Source organism: Ixodes scapularis, unplaced genomic scaffold (genome assembly GCF_016920785.2).
Source record: "Ixodes scapularis isolate PalLabHiFi unplaced genomic scaffold, ASM1692078v2 PGA_scaffold1__304_contigs__length_218370807, whole genome shotgun sequence".
In the NCBI taxonomy this organism is placed as follows: domain Eukaryota; kingdom Metazoa; phylum Arthropoda; class Arachnida; order Ixodida; family Ixodidae; genus Ixodes; species Ixodes scapularis.
In genome coordinates this window covers 74,452,322-74,475,504 of record NW_024609846.1, presented here as the reverse complement: position 1 = coordinate 74,475,504, position 23,183 = coordinate 74,452,322, and the positions used below count along the sequence as shown (strand labels likewise).

The 23,183-nt window shown below is 44.7% G+C and overlaps 1 protein-coding gene across 1 annotated transcript in view; it reads right to left on the bottom strand.

The window, feature by feature from the left end:
* Window positions 1–23,183, bottom strand: part of LOC121835952 — a 93,628-nt gene that overhangs the window by 15,213 nt on the left and 55,232 nt on the right. The window contains exons 7-10 of the mRNA XM_042290533.1: window positions 14,832–14,910; window positions 6,755–6,804; window positions 4,958–5,035; window positions 2,408–2,507 (exon numbers count right to left, since the gene is read on the bottom strand). Of these exons, the coding sequence (XP_042146467.1) occupies window positions 2,408–2,507; window positions 4,958–5,035; window positions 6,755–6,804; window positions 14,832–14,910 (307 nt within the window). The remainder of the gene's footprint in view (window positions 1–2,407; window positions 2,508–4,957; window positions 5,036–6,754; window positions 6,805–14,831; window positions 14,911–23,183) is intronic.

Sequence of the window (23,183 nt, the reverse complement as noted above, 5' to 3'; positions counted from 1 at the left end):
CACTGATACGCGAACACACGGTCACATCTGTGATAATTCGAGTCATTCGCTCACAACGCACAACACTGCCATCACGATGTTGCTGCTATGTTGCTGACGCGCAGAAATACAGAGCCACGTTGAATGCCGGTTGGCACTTGGCATCGGAAAACACTACCGAACTCAGCACGGAAGGCAGCTGGCAGCAAAACCTGCCTGTCTTGGACGCAGTTCCTGCGATTTCCATAACGCCGGAATTGTCGACACAGTTCCGCGTGGTTCCGCTACACTGGCCTAGAGGGTTTGGTTCCGTGTAGGTCCCGCAATCCAGAAACGGCCATCTTACCCAGTGTACGTAGCGCTGCTGGCACTGCTCCGGAACTTCGCTGTTTCTAGCGGCTTCGTTTGCTCGTTTGATAAATTAGTGGTAAAAAACGTCGATACAACCGAAATGTTCTGCACGTTTGGACTAGAAGACGCAATTACAGGCGGCCTTCGCTGCCACTGAAGCTCAATCAACTCAACATTTTTTAAGCAATGTGCGCAACGTGCTTAAAAAACAAAACCGAAAGAAGTTTAGTCGGGATGGCGAAAGCTTTCCCCTGTCTGCCTGGAGAAGGAGAAAAACGTCTCGTTCCTCCCTTCTTCTCGTGTCCGCTTGGGGACGCGTCAGGAGAAGGGGATAAGACGCGCCGTTGCTACCTTTTTGCTCTATATTTTCTTAGAGCACAGGAGCTCCACGAGAGCTCTCGGTGAACACTGTTGACTGGCGCGAGGAGCGCAAGAAGCTGTCGCTCCGTCGTTCGCTTTTTTTTTTTTCATTCGGGACTGTACTCGCCCTACGTAAGTATTTATAATATGTTTCTTCGTGTTCTTTACTTTCGAAGTCCAGGGTCCCTTTGACTCTTCTAAAAAGCGTGCGGGCATTTCCGGTTAACCTTTTCATTGCATAAGTGGTGACACAATTTATCGTGCAGTGTACACATTTGGAACTTTTATCTGCTCTTTCACAAATAACGCTCACCCATGTGTTGGTAGCATATTTTAAGAACAAAACAATGCATTGCATGAATGTAGTAAAGGTTGACTGGGAGGATTTGAAAAAAAAAAAGCCTCCCGGGAGTTTTAGAGTGGTGGCCAACGCTTTGCTTGGACACCGTGTGCGAAAGCTAATTCGTCATTCTTAAAGGCTAATGAAAATGGACACTGAATGTGAGATATCTGCAGAGGGAATTCCAAGTGAAATTTCGAAATGCTGTTTTGGTATACCCGTAAGACATACGGGCCTGCCCGTACAGGCCATCGGCCTTCCGGTACGGTCACACGACCAGGCAGCTACAGCCCACCGGAACACAATACTGGTCACCATTCTTAAGATACCGGTACCGGTATGAGGATACCGTCCGCTTGCTTATACGCTGTTTCGCCAGTAGCGTCGTACCGGCGTTATCTGTATCCCTCTAATGACGACCAGACACCCGTGTTGGCGGCCGCCGTCCGATATTGGGTGACCCGTATCCATGAAGCGAAAACCGGTATATGATAGGCGTCACCGGTATGAACCTGTATAAACCAGTATATAATCGTACAAACTTTTTTTTTTTTTTAATAAAGAAGAGAGCAAATTATTGGCTCCACTTCAGGGCCTTCAGGAACGTTCTTTGAAATATTTAAATAGTGCGATTTTTTCCTTGTTCTTTTCTAATACAATCAAAACTTTGAAGCTACTTAAAAAAAAGCAAGGAAAAAAAGCTTTGTGAATGAGTTATAATATATCAAGAGAAAGTGCGGAATAAGTCAAGAAAACTATGTAGGCTAAGTAGTAACGTGGGCATCAACATGCACATATTTTGAATATTTTATATTTCTTATTTTACTTTAGTTTTTATTACCGATCACCGGATTTCGCGTTGTTAGAGGATTGATGGCTGTACAGAATTATACGAAGCGACGACATAATATTAATTCGGTGCGTGATGCTTTGTTTTCTTAATTATTTTTATGAATCGATACATAGAAAAAAGTAAAGGCTAGTTTTAAGTTCAAAGCTGATTGACAACTTTGTTGGTTTCCTGTGATTGAGGGACGTGCAAATTTCTAGAAGTCTAGCATTTTCTCTAGAAACTAAATTATTTTCAGTGAATCCTTGTTTTTAAGCACGGAATTGTTATTTTGCAAATAACACAGGTGCGGTGGCTATGAAGTTTAGCTTATACTATTCTGGTAAGATGTTATTTTGCTTTCTTTGGCACCTAAGGAGCTTGTGGTTACCTAGTTGCCATTTTTAGAAATATGATGGAAAGAAAACTAATTTATCGGATTGTCATGGTGCAAATGTCAAGTAAAACCAAGTTGGTGCCTTGATAACAATTAGTATCACTTGAAACAATATTCGCTCATATCCACGAGAATGGGCCCTCATACTCACCTCGTTGAGCACACTGTCCATTAGAACAAACACCAATTTCCTTGACCAATACAGTCTTACGCCAAAACCGGGGCCACAGACGTTTTCCTCCAGATTGAAACTGCAAAGATAATCAGAGTTCCAAAAAATATGGAGTTTCTACAACTGTCATCGGCCATGTAAGTACCGGTAACAATTTGTTTTTAATTATTTGGGCATGTGATAAACTAGTTTTGTCGAAAAGAGAAACTGCTAAAACGAATTTCACAGAAAGCGATGATCTTAGAACTTAATTAAAAGTTCGAGAAATTTCTTACGTGTTTCAGTTCTATGCCTAGTTGCCTCCGTTTTACGTACAGTGGAGACAAGTAAGATAGAGGTTATTATTAATGTGCATAGCTGCCTTATTTAATCATAGCTTGTCAGTTTTATCTAAGATAAATGTTTCTGTCACGTATGGTCTATAATTTATTATTCGCGTTAAAATTACGGCCTCTGCGCGATCACATTGATATCGGGTAACGTATTGAAAAATAAAAACCAGTTAGTAGTGTTTGTCTTCAGTACACAAGGACAGAATAAATAAATATAGGTATTGAGCGAGCTGACGCATTATTTTTGAGTAAAGGCGGAGTACAAACGCTTCTTGAAGAGCTGGAAATATCGGTCATACTATTTAATTTAAGTATCCACAATGAATCTTATAAATAACGTTGGAAATATTTTTACAGTGTTTTGAAATGTCGGCTCTGTCTTTTAAGTTCTTAATTATTAATTTGATGCACATAAAAAAACAAATATGAGCTACCTTTACCTTCAAAATTCTGTAATGCATAAAATTTATATCTACAATATGAAATCCATGAGGTGGTTATGAAGCTCAGAGCATCGTATGAATGTTTTTAGAAGACATTAAATTGGTCTTGGGAAGTGAAAAACACATGTATAATAATTTATCTACAAAACATTGCAGGGAAATTGACGACACATAACCTGACGTCACGTGACGTCTTTGTATAATCAATGTTATCAGATTAACTGATTTACGGAACTGTGTATAGACGCTGCTTGCACGAGCAGTAACCCCTCCCCTCCCCCTCACCCACCACGACTCGCCTCCCGTCGCTCGACGCGCCACGCGGCTGCTGTGGTAACTACAGTGTATTCTAAGCAATACGTACATTTCGAAGCGCAGCGTCTAGATGGCGTTCCACCCAAGTGATTGAGGGGGTACCCCCTTCAGTGGGAGTTCCACAAATGAAGGAATCTAGTAACATTGGTATCACCTGACACCACAACGACGCCGTGACGTCGGGTCCCATACGCATACTTCTCACGACTTGGGCAGGTGACATAACGCCGAGGTGTTACGTGAGCTTACGTCACGTTACGTCACGGAGTCAAACGGTCTTGTCAGGAGATTTTATGGCTCCTCGTCACGTGACCATACCATGTGGCGCCAGGTCACGTCATGTCAATTTTTCAACCAAATGTAGCCGTAAACTGCCTACAACGGTTCCAAATCGTAATGTCGCGTGAAGCCATGAAGTCGCGTAACATGAAAGATCGTACTAAATTTAGAGGGGTATTAAAGTTGTGGTGACAAGTGATACCATGGTCGTTGCCTGACATCTACTTCCCTGCTAAATTTAGATGTGCAGTGCACGCAGTGTTGGCAGTAACGTGTCGGTAACGCGTTACATTTTTGTAACGTCGTAGAGGACTGGTTACATTTTTCAGAACATTAACAAATAATTGAGTTACTTATTTCGAGAGTGGATTTACGTAGTTACGTTACTTCTTACATCTTTTCAAAATAAAGAAAAACAATTACACTTGAACTCTCTCGCATTTCGAGGCACCAAGTTTCCCGCTAAGTGGAGTCGGACAGTTCACGTCCTGTGACCTACGCAAATCCTCGTTCAGATCATGATGGCTCCATTTTCGAGCTCTTGGTTTGCTTCGCGAAGAAATGATACTGGGGAACTGAAACAGATATGTCTAAATACTCGCCTAAATAATTAAATTACACAAATACTCTCCAGTGTTAAAATAAATGTCCTTTAGTTCTAACAAGTAATTTTTACCCAAACATTATTAGAAGTTCGTGTTTAGACACTGTTAGGTCGGTGCGCGTTTGATGTATGGCGACGCTAGTTTACGCTGCAATTGAGAACTTTAGCCAGTGCAGTATGACTGCTAGCCTGAATTTTTTAACGTGCATCGTGCAGTAGCGATACACGGCTGCGCGTCGGTACAATGCTCATTCAGATCAGAACGGGCAGGGCGCGGGGTTGAACACAGGGTCCCTAGGTTCTGAAATGTGTGCTTTACCTCCACGTGCTTTCACCAAGCATCGATGGTCAAACGCACTTGGTCACCGATCCCCCCCACTAATTTTTAAGAAGATAAAAAAATACTGAAAACACTGCTTCAACACAAGAATATTTCATGAGCGAAACACATGCAAAGGACAACACGGAAATTTATAACGTGGTGTGGGAATCACTTATTATTTCTTTTTCAAGTATACATTAGCTAATACAAGAAACTTAAAAACAATTTTCTTACCACGCACTGTGTTCCATTTTCTAGCATTTTTGTTGTGCCATTTTTACACGTAAGTGTACAACTTGTATCAATATTGACCTGCACAGAACATAAAAAAATGGTTTGGTACCCACGAATAAAGGAATTCATTACTATTGATCCAACGCACCAGAAATGCATACATCAATATGCTTAAGAACGGTCGTCTTTGTCATTGGACACCAAAATGTTAAGGAATCGATATGAGATTTGTTATTGTGAAATGTTGTTTTAATCGTTTTTTTTAGTAGTGAATTTTAGTTTAAGACTGGGGCCAAGTAGACACCACCGCGGACACTAGCGCAGCACAAGGTGGATTGCTGTGCTTGTTTGGTTAAAAATGAAAGCCGTTTACAAATCCCTGTAATGCCGAATTGGAGCGCAGCTCTTGAGGAGGAGTAGGGAAGGGTACTGAGGGGGGTCACGTCACCTGCGGGTAGTCACGTGATCTCGGGGGGGGGGGGGGGGTTACGTGACCTCGGGGAAGGGGGTCACGTGACCTTGGGGGTGTCACGGGACCTGGGGGGGGGGGGGGTCACGTGACCTCGGGGGGTCACGTGACCCCCCCCCCCCCCCCCCCCTCGGTTACACCGACGCCGACGGCGACGCCGCTCAGGCTGGAAACGGGCCCCTAAGAGCTCCGCTCTAATACCCCATTCACACGACCAGCATAAAGGTACCTTTAACATAGGTCCCTTTGCACCCAGCGAATCAGCCCGCGCTAGTAGATCGCGAGCATATGCCATGCGCGGAGGATCGCGAACCGATTCGCCTTTCGCCATAAAGGTCCCTTAGCTAAAGGGACTTTTATGCTCGTGTGAATAGGGTATAAAACGAGGATGTCTCTTCGGGATCTCTTATCGTTGCGGTTGGGCAGCATTCACCGATGCTCCTTAGACGTCAGCGTGATATGCGCTGCCATAGGGGACTATTTGCGCATAGCGGAGGAATTAGCGGTGAAGGGGCGTAGAAGGAGCTCCTGACGCATTCTTCAGGTGTACCTGACATTTGGGATTTGTCCATGCCAAAACTCACGGGACATGATTTTGTAAAGGCTGGATGGACTCTATGGAGCGAATATGCTGCAATATATCGACGAATTTTGCCCGGCAGCTTTTGCTCTGCACGTGGTATCAGCACAGTGGCTGCTACGTCGCGTGCAAAGCGAACGTGCCGTCGGCGATGTTCGTCAGTTATTTGCCGCATAATTTGCTCCTTGGAGTTCAGCCTATGTTGCTTCCGATTTAGCTACGTATTTAATGCAGTGTGTGCTGCCTCTTGATATGGATAAGACGCCGGGAACTTGGCGTCTTTGTATTTTACGCTTATCGAACATAATCACAGTAAATTTATTTCTTATTTTAAAGTCGGATCAACTATAAAGCTGCCAAAATTGGAGCAATATTTTAAGCAGTCGTCAGTTATATTACAAAAAAAACATTAATAGTCAATCATACCAATATGGTGCTACTCATCAGACAAGCGACCGAATCTATAAATCTAGAAATCCAATAAGAATGTCGTGTCATCCTCTGATACTGACACCCTACTGATAATTTAAACGCGTGATTTCCCACCAATCTTTAAGGAACCTTGTCTAGTTCGCTTATGTTTTATTGCGAAAAGCGTCACCGTATTTTATTATTAATTTATCTTGTCAGGAGTGCTGGCACAGTAAGTATGCTGAGGAGGTCATTTTCGCCTTCCACGGTGTGCGATATAGATTTTACGAACGAGCATCTTCAGCTCGAAATAAAAGGCAATGTTCAACGAACTCACTCCTGAATTGATTGTGAGTACCTTCCTTCCACATGTATCTTCGGTTGGATCTGGAAGAAGATTAATATTTTTTTTTTCTCAGTGCCTCCACAACGTTATTATACATTGTTTAATGGAGGGGCCCTTGAAAACACAAAATCCGTTTTCACTTTACTTTATCAACACAATCTTGAAGTACAAGACACCTTTGGTAGTTGAGCAATTGTTATTACACTTGCCATAATCCTTCTCATACATTGCTAGCAAACCTTATGGCACCTAAACGTGGACCTCGTTTTTGTTTCACTTCGTTTAGAACTCACTTTGCTTTAAAATTCAGGCTAAACCAATTTTGAAATATAGTTCGCTTTTCACCTAGAGGACACTTTAGTAAAATATGGTTTTACTGAAAATGTTCCACACATTTTCCCATGCAGTTATTGTAAAATGTATGATCTATATAATACAACAAAAAATGAGCTGTGAATTGTTCTACTTGCATTTATAATTAGGACTATGTCTCCACGTAATTCCTTTAAGAGCCTTAATTACAAAAGATGTGTAATTATTTTTTATTTTTGTTAACTATTCTTATGACACCTATAGCCTTTTTGCTATATAGATGCGGAACATTATGGGTCCCGGATTATACTTTTCGACTAGTACAATTTGTTGGTTGATTGGAAAAACAAATTACAATAGTACGCCTAAAAAGCAGAGGTCAAAGTAAAAAGACAAGGATTATGAGAGCAACTAAAAAAAGAAACTTCCATTTAGTCGCTTTGAGGTGAACCTATTTCCACCACTAATGGCTATCCCAGAGTACGCTTGCTCGAATTGACATTAAAAAAAAAAGTTATCTGAAACTGATGTGGAACATTCTCATTCGTTTTCTTCACTAAATGCCTCAAATGCTAGATTCGACTGCTGTATAGCTGGCTTTCAGTTATTTATAGTTCTCGCCAACCATCTGGATAACCGTGCGCGTAAAGGGGAAATAATGTAAATCCCCAGTTTTAGTTATTCAAAAACTTGGAGTTTGGTGAATAGGTCTGGATCGTTTGTGGTACAGTGAAGGTGCTAAATCCCCAAACTTCAATTAAATCTAATTAACTTTTTTTTTGTTCGCTGGTTTAGTAACGCTCTCTGCTCACCATTTTAATTAGTAGCCTTACTTCCTCTTGCAGTAACTTCAAAATCACATAAATAGATCGTTGAAATTAAGCTAATGACAAGGAAAGGTGCCCTAGTTTATAATAAATAGTTGCAACATATTGATCGCAATAAAAGGACCCGGACACGCAGTAATGTCGTCGACCCAACTGTGGGTGTATAAGAAGAAACAGGTTTAATCAGACGCAATATATAAGAAATCAAAGCGGAAGCGAGTCGGTTAACATACATTAAATAGAACTAGTCCTCTATAGTTTTTAATTTTCATTGTTCGCTCTTTCAGCATTGTTTATCCATCTTAAAGGCACGTGTCACGCATTAAAAAAGCCATTAAACGATTTTAGACAGAAATTTACCGACTGCATATAGCTCATGGGACCAAAGGAAAACAAGAACGCGAGATTAGGAAGGATAAATTCTAAAGCAAAGTGATTAGGTAGGCTAGTTGGTTCATAGTCTTTAAAGAGTAACCACAGAAAGTTTCAACCGTCCTGTAAGTTTTTCAGCTCCAAGTCAGATGGTTCGACTTTGCCACAAAATCAACAGCACCGGGCAACAGTCTGATCTCTGCAGCAAAAAGCACAGAACTAAATTTGCTGCGTGTGCCTCAAAAGTTCTCTATAAAATACCTTTGTAATGCGGCGTTGTGTATATTGGCCAGGTGGGCAGATGCGTAAATGCGAACCAGCCCGTCTGGTCATCTTGCCATTCATTGCAACAGAGTGCCACGTACCCCTGTTCTACATGATATCAAGATTTTTTATCGGTATTATGATAGAACTAGCAAAGAGCTGCATGAAGTGTTTGGAATCAGGGATAAAGGAGCAGATTGTATAAGTGAAGCGTCACTTGCCCTATTGAAGAAAGAGTTTGAATATATTAGGGACAAGCAATCCAGCGACACGGTGATTAATGACACGTTGTTGTGGGCCTATTCCCGGTGAGAAGCTCGCTAGGGGCGCTTCTGATTTCTTTAATCTGGATAGTGCACGTGCTACCCACGCGGTTGTTTTAATTTTTATAGTGCACAGAAGCTTGGCATTGAACGTGCTCGCACTAGCAGAGGAAGTTGAAGTATCCTCACTCTGGGTTGTTAAAAAATTCCACCATGCGGCGCCACGCAAAACTTCTCTCCGCAAATATTATTAATGCTTCTTTTTTTTTTCGAATAAAAAAACAGTTGCCAGTGCCCCTCGTGTTCGTTCACTTATTTGTCCATGCTTGTGTGTTCGGCGCTATCACTTTTTAAAGGCTAAATCCTAATTTTGGCATGACATGTTGAAAAATAGAAGCGGACTATATCTTACACTCTCTTCCTCCAACGCTCGCAAAGAAGCTGAGTGTATGAATGGGTGGATGAATAAATTAGTTATGGCAAAACTTTCTGTAATCGGCGGCAGCTTGCGCCACTTAGCAACGTTACGGCAATATCCACAGTGTCAGTCTTTTTTGTTTCCTCTTTTTTCCGAGCACTTCAGTTGAATTTATCTCCCATATTGAATACGAGTAGTATACTGGAACTGTGCTCGCAAACGATGAAATTGTTGATGAATACCATCAAGGGAAATGACCGAGTTCAATATCCGGTTGCATAAGCCGCAGCGTCAACGAGAGCACGAGAGAGTTTCTAGCAACGTTACTAAAACCATATATATGTATAGTGCCTGGAGCGCGTATTCGAGTGGTGTCAGTTTAGCGTCCTATGCTGCCCATACATCAAAAGTGGTCGAGAAGTGGCAGCAAATGATGTCACAAAGGCCGAAGTGTCATGCTGTTGCTTGTTGCGATGCTGGCGGTTGGTCTTAGAAATGCTGGCGAAAAGCTGCGAGTGGCACAAGCGAACGCAAGTGTCGCTTTCGTCACGGCGTCTGACTGCCGAAGATTCGTGGACTGCCACACTAAAGAGCGACCTGCAACAGAACAGGCGTCTGCCATATACACAACAGCTATTGGGACGCCTCCAGGATCGCGACTGGCGACGGCATGACACTTGCATGGGTGTGTTCCAAAATTTACTCGATCCGACTTCAGAGTAAAGGTTTCGTACCGTGTCGTTTCAAAACTTACTTGCGCTTACTCGATGATGTCAGAACTCGTGTTCCAGAAGCGGTTTGTTTACTCCGAAGTAAAGGATGGAAATGTTCAGATACAGTAAATGATGTGGAAGTCTTTTTTTTTTTTGGAGTGTGTGTAATGAAGGTAACGCTGGTAAAGCAGCGAAGACACCGAAGATTTCATGTATATGATCAGTCCGCAGCCCCACCACATCTCCCTCCCCAAAAACTGGCCAAAGCGTCGTCAGGCGAACAAAGTGGTGACGACGAAGACTGCGAGCACTTCTTAACTTCGAAACATTATCCGCATCTGCTTCATGGGAGCGGGAATTTGTAGAGTATACAGAACTTGCTCCAGCAAGAAGTCTGGAATAACTCCAGCACACGCTGTTGCTGAAAAGCGTGTTCTTAAAATTCAACACTGGGCTTCCAAGCACTGTGGTGGTGGAGCGCGTTTTTAGCGCAGGAGCAACAATTGCTACTAAACTGCGATCGAAGATGTCAGATAAACACTTCGAGGAGGTCCTGATAGAGCACTTATGTGAAAAAGATATGTCATGGATGAAGAAAGAACAAAACAATTAAAACAGGGACAACACAACCACATCTTTCATAAAGCGTAAAAGATCTCTGAAAGATGTGGTTGTGTTGTCCCTCTTTTCATTGTCTTATTCTTTCTTCGTCCATGACTTAAGCCAACACGCTCTTCTCCCAAGCATACTGAAAAAGATAACGCGTCCTGGAATGGCCATGTGAATGCGGTTTTCCTTATTTCTTGCATTGACACCAATAAGCATTTATCGAACACGTTTTTGTATGTATCCTTAGTAAAAAAAGCCTTACTTCAAATATATTCCGACGAATTTGGGGAAAATAAATAAAGTATGCTTGAAATAACTGTACCTGTATCTAGGTACATTTTAAGTGAGTAGCTATGCCTGTACTTAGGTACCTTTGCATATGACTATATGTAACTCTATCTTAGGTACATTTTTAAGTAACTTTTACAGCCTTGGCAATAAGCATCTATTTTTATTGGATTGGCTTGAAATGGCTATGCATGGCTATCAGCAACTATTATTGACAATTCATGGAATTGGAGCGTGTATACATTGGAATGACTTCAACTGGCTATTTTTGTATCTAGCCCCTTCTATTGACTTGGTTGACTTGAATTGGTTATAATATTGAATATAAGCATATATTCCTGACCTGATTGGTTGGAATTGGCTAAAAATGGCTATAAGTGACGAGTATAGATAATTATTAGCTATTTCTGTGTCTTTAAGCATAAATGGCCTCATGTGGCTATTTTTGGCTATGAGCATGTATTTTCTATCAGACCGGATTCCAATGGCTATATACGGCTATTCTCGTATATAGTTGACAATAGACCTATCTCACTAAGTGCTCGGCGCATGCGTGGCACCGTAAGAACTTTAGGTCACTGACGGCAGACCGCAGGGCACGAGGGCGCTCGTGACGTCGCGTGCCCTACACGCTCAGAGCTCCAGCGAGGTTGCCGCACCTGCTGAAAGGCTAAAGGTCCCTTGATTTATTGCGGCAGCGGTGGCGTAGTCAAACTGGCTGGTGAAATCGGTCTATTGTATGCTGTTTCACTCTTTTGGATGAAAACGGCTTCAAGTGACTATTATTTGCTATAAGCATTTATTTGCTATTTCATTGGCTTGAAATGGCTACATGTAAATACTGAAACTAGTAATTATGATTATGGCCTGTTTCTATGGTTACGAACTGGAATGGCTTCCAGTGGATATAGTTAGCTAGTAGCATAAATTTTATACCCGGTTCGCTTTAAATTGCTACCGATGACTATTTGTGAGTATAATTTACAATACTGCGCTCTTTCGGTGTTTAGGAATGATTATGGCTTCACGTGGCTATTTTGGCTTAAAGAATGTTGGGTCTTTGCAGCTATTTTAACGAATTTGGCTTAGATTTCTTCAAACTGGCTATTATTGACTAATATGAATAATGATGTACTTTTTAATATTTTTGAATAATTGAAGTGGCTTGAAGTCGCAAGGAGCAGTGACCTTTGGTCACTGCTCCTTGCGAGATCGGCTTGAAATAGCTGTAAGTGCTTAATTGTGACTATTATTGACACGTTTTGAAGTTGGTTTGTTTGCAGATTTGAGTGACTTCGACTCGCTATGGTTGGCCATAGGCACCTATTTTTGCAATGTTCTGCTATTCCATACTTATGGCAGACACTGGTTTCAAGTGGCAATTGTTGGCTTTAGCATCTATTATAAAGAAAATCGGCTTAAAATATTCCAGAATGACTCTTAGAGGCTATCATTATCACTCCTGGCTACCAATGCCTACTAATAGCCATTGCTAGCCATTTACACCCAATATGGCAGAACTTAAGTGCTAATAGCCAAAAATAGCCCGTTAAAGTCCTTCCCAATTCTGAACAGACAAATAGCATATATTTTTCAATAATTATCATTTAAAGCTTTATGCAATCATTTGAAACCTATCTACTTAAATATATGATCAAAGCCAATTATAGTCACTTGTGGCCGTTGTCATGCATAAACATTGAAATATCACAAATATTTTATTCTTCTCGGGATTAGGCCCACCTTTAAGTTTGTCGACGTTTAGCGCACTCGAAAAACAGTCATTCAAGCATTCACACACCCAAAAAACACTCCTTTCACACAGCGCTCACTAACAACTTTGTATTTCGTCTTTTACTTTGGCTTCTACTTCTTCAGATTTTAGACGATTTGCAAATAGAAAAAGACGACATAGGAGTAAAGATTCCTGTCTAACGCTTAGGCTAATTCGCGGCTAAATAATTAATCTCTTTTCGTGATAATGTTATCGACGGCGTATTAACACATTTGTCCTCTAGTCGTATGATATTGTCGGCTTCGATGGTTTCCCTTGTTAATTGGTTTACACTTTTGCCCAACACGGTGCTGTTGTTGAAGTGCGCGACACACCCACAATCCCTAGGGTGTATCCCCAAGTGGCCAGAGTTAGCGTTTACAACGTTGTTTGAGTGTTCTCGAAGGCGGTCATTTAAACATCGCCCAGTTTGTCCAACGTATTGTCTTCCACAGGAAAGGGGGAATGAATAGACAACCCCCTCAACGCAAGGCACAAAGTTGGTCCTATGCTTCTTGGAGCAGCAGATTGCGGGATTTGAGGGTGTGGTGACGTTTTTGCAAAGGCTGGTCAGTTTGGTGGGTGCTGAAAAGTTAAAACACGATGTCAACATTGACTCTGTTCGCTGTTTTCTTGAGGCCGTGGGAAAAAATTGCGGATGTAAGGGACGATGACTGGTCTTCTTGTCCTGTCTCTATGTGTTTGTTTGACACAGTTCTCTTGCTTCATTTCTTTAATAAGAGTTTCGACCACTGACACCAATAAGAACACAGGGTACCCTACTGACTTCACTGTCTCTGTATGTTTGTTTGACACAGTTCTCTTGCTTAATTTCTTTAAGAAGAGTTTCGACCACTGACACCAATAAGAACACAATGTACCCGCTGACTTCCCTGTCTCTGTGTGTTTGTTTGACACTGTTCTCTTGCTTCATTTCTTTAAGAAGAGTTTCGACCACTGACACCAATAAGAACACAGGGTACCCTGCTGACTTCCCTGTCTCTCTGTGTTTGTTTGACACAGTTCTCTTGCTTCATTTCTTTAAGAAGAGTTTCGACTAAAGTCCCTTGATAAAAGCGTTTTTTACAAGTACCGCCAACCATTGCTCTGGAAGCGCGCGAGACACGTGCCATGAGCCGGTGCTCCGCCGCCATTCGCTTCCAAGGCCCACTCATTTCAGTGCTGCGCCGCCATTTGCTTCCGAGGGCCGCTCGAGGCATGGGCCTCGTGCACTCGCGCATTTGACGCTACTTGCAAGACAAGCGCAAGCATATCGAGGGACTTTAGTTTCGACCACTGACACCAATAAGAACACAGGGTACCCTGCTGACCTTTAAGCATTTTCAACAACGTCTCTGCACCACTAAGCACAACCGAACAGGGGAAGCCCGCGGTTACAAGTCTCTACACTTGTCCACTGAAGCTGTTATGCATCACATGACGACGCTACTTCTCAAGAGCTGCACGTAGGCAAGACGTCGCGTTTCTCTTCTTCACTAGCTTTGAGTGAGCGGAATCGTAAACCAATACCAGATTTTGAGTCCGCGCTTTGAGGACCGGCGAATGTGACACATTCTGTATTGCAAACGTCGATCTAAAAATTGCAGAAAGTGGCCATCTTGACGCTCAGGAGGGAACTTCAGGCCGTAACAGTTCCTCTTAAACAAATTCAAAACAGTCTGCACGACCTCACCAACAGTCACACCAACAGTGCTACTTGAAATCAATAATAGTCGTCCATTATCCAAAAACCTTAAACACAGGCAACACGTCAATATTCAGAAGAATGGCTTGGTCACACTTGGCAAAGTATATGTCACAAAGAACAGAGGCTGCGCTGGAGTCAATGCAGATACCTTCCTTCTGCACGTAAAAATTCCCTTCAAACAAAACAGAGGTGGACTGCAAATAAAAATCTAAGATCTCCATAATAGCATCCACCCCACACCAGAATTGAAAAAGAGCGTGTTGGTTAATAGATACGAAACTTGAAAGTATAAAACAGAGGGGACGAGGACGGGAACAGGACATCTTCCACACCACAAACCTTCTGTAAACTAGCCACTTCGTTTAGTTTAATTCGCGTTCGACAGGTGCGGTGGAGACAAAGACAGATAGCTGTAGGTCTGCCCATTAATCATTCCAACCAGAGCTTAGCGCTTTCACATCCCCGCGCGCTCTCATGTTCTCCTCTGCTCATCACTGTCGCCATAGAAGTCTGTACTCACGCTTTTCTATGCATGTTCCGTTTTCGCACATCCCGACTGTAGGGCCTTTAAATATTGATAAAAAGAAAGATCTTGGTACCTGTAAAACGTTATAAAATATTTAACAGCAATAAAAACACTAAAATTATGTATTAGATATTCATATTTTTTACATATGTTTTAAATAAGTTAAAAATATGCGCATAATTTATCCGCTGCCAAGGTGGCAGTGAACCTCAGTGTGAGTCTCTCTCTACGAAACCGGAGTCTGCAGGTTTCAATATCGGCTGTGGTTCCTACTATTTAACGAATGTTAATAGCAAGAAAGCTACCGAACAAATGAAATTTTGGCTGCGCTTCTAAAAGGCGTGTCAACAAAATGCGCCATTTTTAACGCAAATAAGGCGACTAGGAAGCATTTCGTTAAACATTGGTCAAAATGTTTGCGAAGAAAACTACGCACTGCACAGAAACAATATAGGTATCGTATTGGTCCTCATTAAGGGATCTATTTATTTTGATGTATTTAGTTTAGGATAATATGGCTGTTCATCAAAAATGCACTGTTATATATTTTTCTATACAAAAGGAACAGGCAATTCTAGTTGTAAATAGTGATGTCAATTAATGAACACCACAATGTCAGCCAATACTGTTGTATTGGCTGACATATAGTGCGTGCTTAGTTGTTGAGTTCCGAGGATGCATCCAACTTCGAATGCTACCCGGATTTCCGTTTGTTATATTTCGCAGTTCCGCTCCACGCTCCTGTAGAAGAAGCGCTAACTTTAACGCACAACCACGCTTTGTAGGTGCTTTGAATTCATCTAATTTTTGTATATGGTGGTTTACGTTAGGGGGGCGCTGAGTGACTAAATAAAAACAACCCCTGCAAAAATTAATACATCTGAAATATGCCCAAATGTTATTCAAGTGCACTTCGAAAACACGTCATATCTGTAGATACACAAAAATATGCTAAATATATTCACTGGTATTTTACCTAATATTCAAAAAATATAACTTTGTAACTAAATATAGAATACTGTTAATGAACGTGCACTATAAATGCAGTTTAAATACGCCGAAATGCTTAAATGCAAACATAATATATTCTAAACATATTTCATATGTATTTTGTAAATAAAAAACATTTGTTCAAACCATTACTATAAATAATTATGATTTGCATATATATAATTCACGTAGACTGTGGTTTTTCTTTTTGAGGGTACCACATATATTAACGAAGTTAGTCTGTGGGTCCGTGGACCGACGCGTTTATTGGCTGGAAACTGGCGAAACTCATGAAGCAGTCGCGACCAGTTTCCGGTGGAAGCGTCGACCTGAGCAACGACGCCACACCTTCAGAATCGATGTCCTGTCATCAACAGGAGGAGAAAAAGAAATTTTCCTGGGCGGATGCGGTCAGCCGACGAGCGTGAAGGCAACAACTTCAACTAGAGAGACAGAAAAGGAAATACCAGCTGAGATTAGCAAAACTACACCGTAGCCCACATGATGACGGTAGCTGGGAATCACTCGTCGGGAAACATGGTGCCTACCAGGTATCCCCGTCAAGGAACGGGAAGCTCCACTTTCATCTATAATCAAGAAAACAGAAGCCGCTGAAGCAGATACAGGCCCATGCGCCAGAGGAGGCTGGCACGACTCCCACTTGACGACTACAAAGTGGTCATCCGGCCAAGAGATGGACTCATTTTTAGAGCTTGGACAACGGATAAGATCCCGCAAGCCATCATCGCAACGGGACGACTTTCCGACGCCGAGGCGGCCCAAGCCAACATAAGGATCCGCCGAGATAAAATTCTGGTCGAACTTGGAATTCTCTACCCGTGTGCAACAGATTTCAGCGCTCACATTTGACACCAAGCAATACGAAATTACGGCGTTCCTGTCAGTCCCCGACAACTCGTGCAGGGGCATCATCTCTGGTGTCGAAACGCGGCCTACGGCCGACAAACGGACTGAAACCATACGCGCTTCGTGGGTCAACATTCCCTATGCCCAGATTATGGTTCAAACCAACACCGCTATGATCACCTTCGAAGGCATCACGGCACCGCGCTACGTGTATCTATCGGGCGAGGAATACCCCTGCCGACCGTACCAGCCGAGGCAGCAAGTGTGCGATGTGAGCTTGACACCGCACCGACGTCTGCCCACAAACCAGAACAGAGCAACTGCTCTACACCCTAAAAAAGGGTATATTCTTACACGCCCATTGTCACATTTACGACACCTCAAAACTTCAGTTGGATGTACAGCGCGCTGACGTCGAACTGACCGCTCTAACTTTTGTTAGAGGGTTGATGACGGTGCGATATAACATATTAGACAGCTAAAGTACGTATCAAAGTCTACAGGACAAAAAAAAAAAAAAACCGCAAAGGTTTTGCGGTTGAGCAAAGAATGCCCCAATAACTTTTTTTTTTCAGTCAGTCACACTTATATTAGCTATTTTAATAAGTTGTACGACTTGGCTATCAAGCCTCTCGTGAAAGTTTGTAGCGTCGGTACAACGCCAGTGCACTGTACGTCCAACTGAAGTTTTGGGGCTTTATATATGTGACAAGGGGTGTAATAATATACCCTTTTTTAGAGTGTATACGCGCGGCGCACCTGGCGCCATGAAAGACGACGAATGCACTGCATTAACTGTGGACGCGAACACCCGGCAACCGACCCCCGCTGACCAGCTCGTCAAAGGGCCCCCTACAACAAGGGACATGTCGCGCGTTATCAGCGGAAGAAAGAACAGCAACAACGAACTCTACCATCATCGCCCCTACCGCTACCATACACTACTTCGGCGAGCCACAACTGGCCGGAACTGCCAAGCTACAACCGCGAGAGCTCGACTCCACAATGCCCACTAACGTGGAAGACAAGGAATATGATCGCAGCAGCTCACGTCCTCCCCTGGGACACCCGAGACACACCAAAACGAACGCTGCACCAAAAAGGAACGGCGACAGACGCAGCCCAAGCGACAATGCCAACAAGGCCAAGACCCACACCCTGACCAGATCGCGGAACCAACAGAGACATCATGAATGGCAGCAACGGGCGGACCAGCAAAAGCAACCAGATATCAACACCACGGAGACTGGACACAAGGGTGCAAAAGTGAGTTGGGCAGCGCGGCCTCCATACCGTTCTCATTCCCCGTGTCCCGCGTGCCTCCCTCCATTGCGATACACTAACACTAGTACTGTGGAGAGAAAACACCGCCAACCTCCCCCTCCCCTAAAATAAAAAAAAAACGCTCACGCAACCGACGAACCAGCAACCGAAGGGGCCGAACAAACATCCCCGCGAATACACGCCGAACGAAACATCCCCGCGAATACACAACAGCAATACGCCCAATCCCAGCTTTGAATTCAGTAAGGAAATAAAGTGGACAAGAAAGACAGAACTCTTCAGACAAGAACTTAGAGCTGAGGCCAAGCGGCCCAGAGCAGAACTAGGCAAACGCTCTTAATACAACCACGTGACGAGCTACATGCTCTCATAAGAGAGGTACGACAAAATCTACGGCAGGAGATAAGGGAGGTACAACAGCAAATAAGGCAAAACATTGTGCAGCAGCTCCCCCAGCTAGTCTCGGCCGCTATCAGCGACCCCCGGAGCAATTCCCCTAAACAAAGCAAACCCCTTTCCTACAAATTGACACACACTGTGAACACGGCCAACGCGAAACAAGACGAATGCACCAGTACCACCGTCCAGTCCCTGAACCCACCCCCGACTCGTCTTGCACCACGGAAGTCAACATCCCTCAAAACCACTACCACCATAAAAACGGGCAATAACCAACAAAACACAAACCGACGCTATATGAGTCCCTCGCACACCCTCCCACAGAAGAAACAACAATCTAATCATACGACCAATCACATCCCGCACAGCAACCAACCCAAAATTCCAATCAACATGATGAACAGTTCACCCAACAGTAGCTCCTCGCAAACACGAACCACAAACAACGAAAATGCAACGCGAGTGTTGCAGTGGAGCTGCCGGGTGTATCGCCGCAAGCGCAGCAGCATCACACGGTTTATCGCCGCACAGGAACACAGACAAGATGCCGTGGCACTACAGGAAGTGGATCATGTACCGTCCTTGTCGGGCTACGTTGCGTTAGCCAGGAACTGGCGGACGCGGAGGACAAACCTTGCGTCTGCACACTCGTAGCAAAACACACCCCGATAATTGTAGACACTCAGCAGCTGAGTGCCACATGTCTTCCTAGAACTCCTGCCACGGGGGAGGGACGATAGAGGCCTCTTTCTACTAAACGTACATAGCCCACCGAGCGGACCGCAATTTGTGTTTGACGATCTCTTCCGGGACACGATACGCACCGCCCGCGGGATGACTCACGACCTCGTAATGGTGTGCGACTTCAATGCAACGCACCCCGCGCTCGGCTACGCCAAGGCCACAATAAAGGGGAGACGGCTGATGGGCGCCATTAATGTCCCCCGGCTCACTCTCCTAAACAAGCCCGACTAACCGACTAGGATGGGTAACTTTGCCAGCCGCGACACCTGTCCGGACCTCATGTTCACTAGAACGCGCGACGAGTGCACTTGGACGAACCTCGGGGAGAGCCTGGGGTAACATCACCTCATTCTCATGAACAAGGTACCCGTCGTGCTAACCATAAGCGTGGTCGGCCGCAACGGTTTGTGAACTGCGACGGGTTCCGACAGAACCGCACGACTACACCAACCGCAGACCATATGATCAACGAAGACGACGCGCTCAATCAGTGGGTCCAACGGCTACAGACAGACGTCGGCGGGCTACCAAGAAGACCTACGCGACCGAAAAGGTGCCCATCATAGACCGCCCACCTTCTTCATTTCTGGGAGGCACGCCGTGCTCTCACGAGGGGGTAGAAAAAGAAAAAAAAAACACAACCGGAAACTCCGCGCGTGTAACTCGCCTCGCAGAGGAGGCCGAACAATACGCCGAAAAGCTAATCCAAGCCGATCGGCGCACACTATGTGACCAGCTGCACAGCACTGTGGGCGCGAAGAAAACTTGAAGCTTGCTGCGTACCTTGCTTGACCCTTCTACATCTCGGATCGAGTCGAGCAAGGCCATCACTAAACTGCTCCGCTTTCTCCCGAAAAATGCGACCGGCGACCAGCTCTGGATGACGCTCAGAGGCCGCTACGTCGCGGTCGCGCCTCGCCCCGCATACGCGCCGTACACACATGACATGGCAACACATCCAACCCACTCGACTCGGACCTCACCCAGCAGGAAGTGCAGAACTCGCTGCAAAACATCTCGCGCAGCACCGCCCCGGACAAAGTACGCCGTCACGTACAGGCTCCTAAAAAACCTTAACGATGGCTCCATCACGGAACTCACACAATATTTCAACCGGGTCAAAACGACCGGGAAACCGCCCGCGTCGTGGAAGTGAGAAGACATCACGCGCCTTCTCATAATTGGCGAACCTCTGCCGCTCCAAAACCTCCGTCCCCATCTCCCTTACCTCGTGGATCTGTAAACTCCAAGAGAACGTGTTGCAACGCCGGCTTCAGCCGCACCTAGAGTCGACGGGCTTTTTCGCAAATTTCATATTCGACTTCCGACCGGACCCCTCCATCCGGGACGTCCGCCTAAAGCTTAGAGAAAATGCCGTCGGTACCCCGGTGTGGCCCAGAAACGGGTGGTGCGGGCTCTTGACCTCAAGGGCGCTTTTGACAACGTGTCGCACAACGAAATCCTTGACGGATTGTCCCGCGCACGGTGCGAGAGGTGGGCGTACGATTACGTGGGTTCGTTCCTCACGGACTGAACCGCCACCCTCGGCCTTGGAGACTAGCGATCTGACCTCATTCTGCTCACCGGTAGAGGCATTACTCAGGGCTCCGTCCACTCGCCCACCTTGTTCTACATATCAACGCAATTCCACGCATCCACCACGTGCTGTACGCCGACGACATCAACGTCTGGATTGAGAACGGCTCAGATGGCGAGGTCCAGGACGAGCTGCGGGAGGCGGCGGAGGCTACCCAACTGTACGTCCGAGCGGCCGGCCTGTCGTGCTCGGTAGACAAGTCAGAGCTTCTATTGAATGGTGCAGCCCGAACCAAGGTCAACGAGAAGATTTAGGTCTCTATCGAAGGCCTGCTCGTCCCGACAGCGGATCGCCTCAGAATTAATCCGCTGTCGAGACGACAGGGGGTTCTGAGGCGATTCATTTTCGTCTCAGAATCCACAGTTGGCGGATCGCCTCAGAATCCTCCAACTACACCGGGACGGGAGGGCAACGTACACCATCCAGGTACTGCGTAGGCAGTGCCGACAGATAGCTCACTTGATCCGCCAAGTCAGCAACAAGCGCAGGGGTATCAAGGAAAGAGACACCGTCAGGATACTCCAGGCACACCTCATAAGCCGCGATGCTTATCACGCTTCCTTCCACAAATTCCACTTCCGCGAGGTGGAGGCGCTGGACGCCACGCTCCGCATAGCTGTCAAGAGACCAGCGGGCTTCCCGCAACACGCGTCTACAGAACACCTCCTCCAACTAGGCCTTCACAACACGGTGGAACTCGTTAACGCGCAGCACACCATGGTGTGCTGCGCGGCACAACGGTCCTCTGCTCGGGAGCAGAGGACACGGCTCGGTCGCACGACGAACGGCAGGGCCCTCGTCCGGCGCCTTAGGTACCGAGTCCCGACCACCCCACTCGAAGACGGACGGCAGAAGCCCGCGCCACCGACGATCGCCGCGAAGGGGGTGATGCCATAGCCTCCTCTACACTCTAAGCCCGGTCCCACTTAGTAAGAGGGACATTTCTTCGATTTTTTCCCACTTAACTTTAAGAGGGGCGACAGACCTCTTAATATTACATGGAGATGCTCCCTCTTAATTAAGTGAGACACCACCCCTCTTAAAGTAAGCGAGGCGGCGTCTCCCTTAAATTTGGGGTCAGAGTCCCTTATTAAGAGGGACAGTTTTTAGATATTTTCTTCCTTAAATTCGGAGGGACGGTGGCCCGCTTAAAATGCAGGGGCATAGTCCCCCTTAAGTCGGGGTCACGCTGCTTATACTTCATACAAAATACATTCTGCAGACATGTTCCGAAACGAGTCGCCTCGACATCCGCGCTTCGTACGCCACGAGGTAACCAATCAAGAGGTTACTTTGTCACGTGGCATACAAAGCACGGATGTCGCGGTGACTCGCATTGGAACATGTCTGCAGAATGTATTTTGTATGAAGTATAAGCAGCGTGACCCCGGCTTTAAGTTACCTCTGTTATTGTATCGTACAATTTCTGCTCCTTCGTGTTTTGAGTGTAAGCTGACATGCTGCACTGCTCTTCTCGCACTTTCGCTGATATTGTTTAACCAAAGTTATTTTGTGCTGCGTAGCAGAATTGAAATTTGATCTGTATATCTTGTTTGATGAACGGAATCAATGTGTTAAAGAAAACAGTAACAATCTTTAAGAGTAAACACTGTTTTATTTGCCATGACACAAGAAAATATTTTGATATGTCTTTATCAAAATAATAATTCTATAACGATGTTCTGGTAGCTTTTACGAATAAAAAAAGACTTAGAACGACGCCAGAAATCGGCGTTTCTTGGAAACAATCCCACAAAAAATTTCGTGCTGCAGAGTGACTCATTTTGCCTATCATAAACAATAACAATGCAATCGTGCTGAAAAAAAAAAAACTTTTTTTAGCGGATAACACAAAAAGAAAAGTACATTCTAAAAAAAAGCCCGTGCGTCTACTTTCCCGCACAACACTTGGAAAGACAATCACCATAACTCTCGGAGGCAGCTCAGCGAATGTAGATGCCGAAACATATGATTATACCAAAAAAATGAGTTGCGACATTAAGCCCAACAAGCGTGATGTTTTGCATGGGTTAATATCACAACTCGGACTGGCTTTTTTGGTCTAATCTTATGTTTCGGCATCGTGATTCGCTGAGCTGCTTCCGTGAGTTACGGTGATTGACTTTCCAAGTGCTGGCTCGGGAAAGTAGATTCCTGTACTTTTTTTTTTAGAGCGTAGTTACCTACTTTATAGCATTAAAAACTAATTATTCGGCGTCTCTTGCCATCAGCAGAAGCTCAGAATTTCTGTTGTTTTTGAACGGCCATAAGCGATTTTATGAGCTTCTCCGACATAAACTGAATCGAAACACTTTATTTTCAACGAGCAGACCCTAGAGGAGTCCAAGGGTTTGTCCACATGCCACGGTGTAGGAGAGTCCCGTTATGTAATACACCCATAAGCACATGACTAGTGCCCCCTCCATAGTCGTGCTAGCGGTGAGTTTCACTGACCAGTTCCCAGA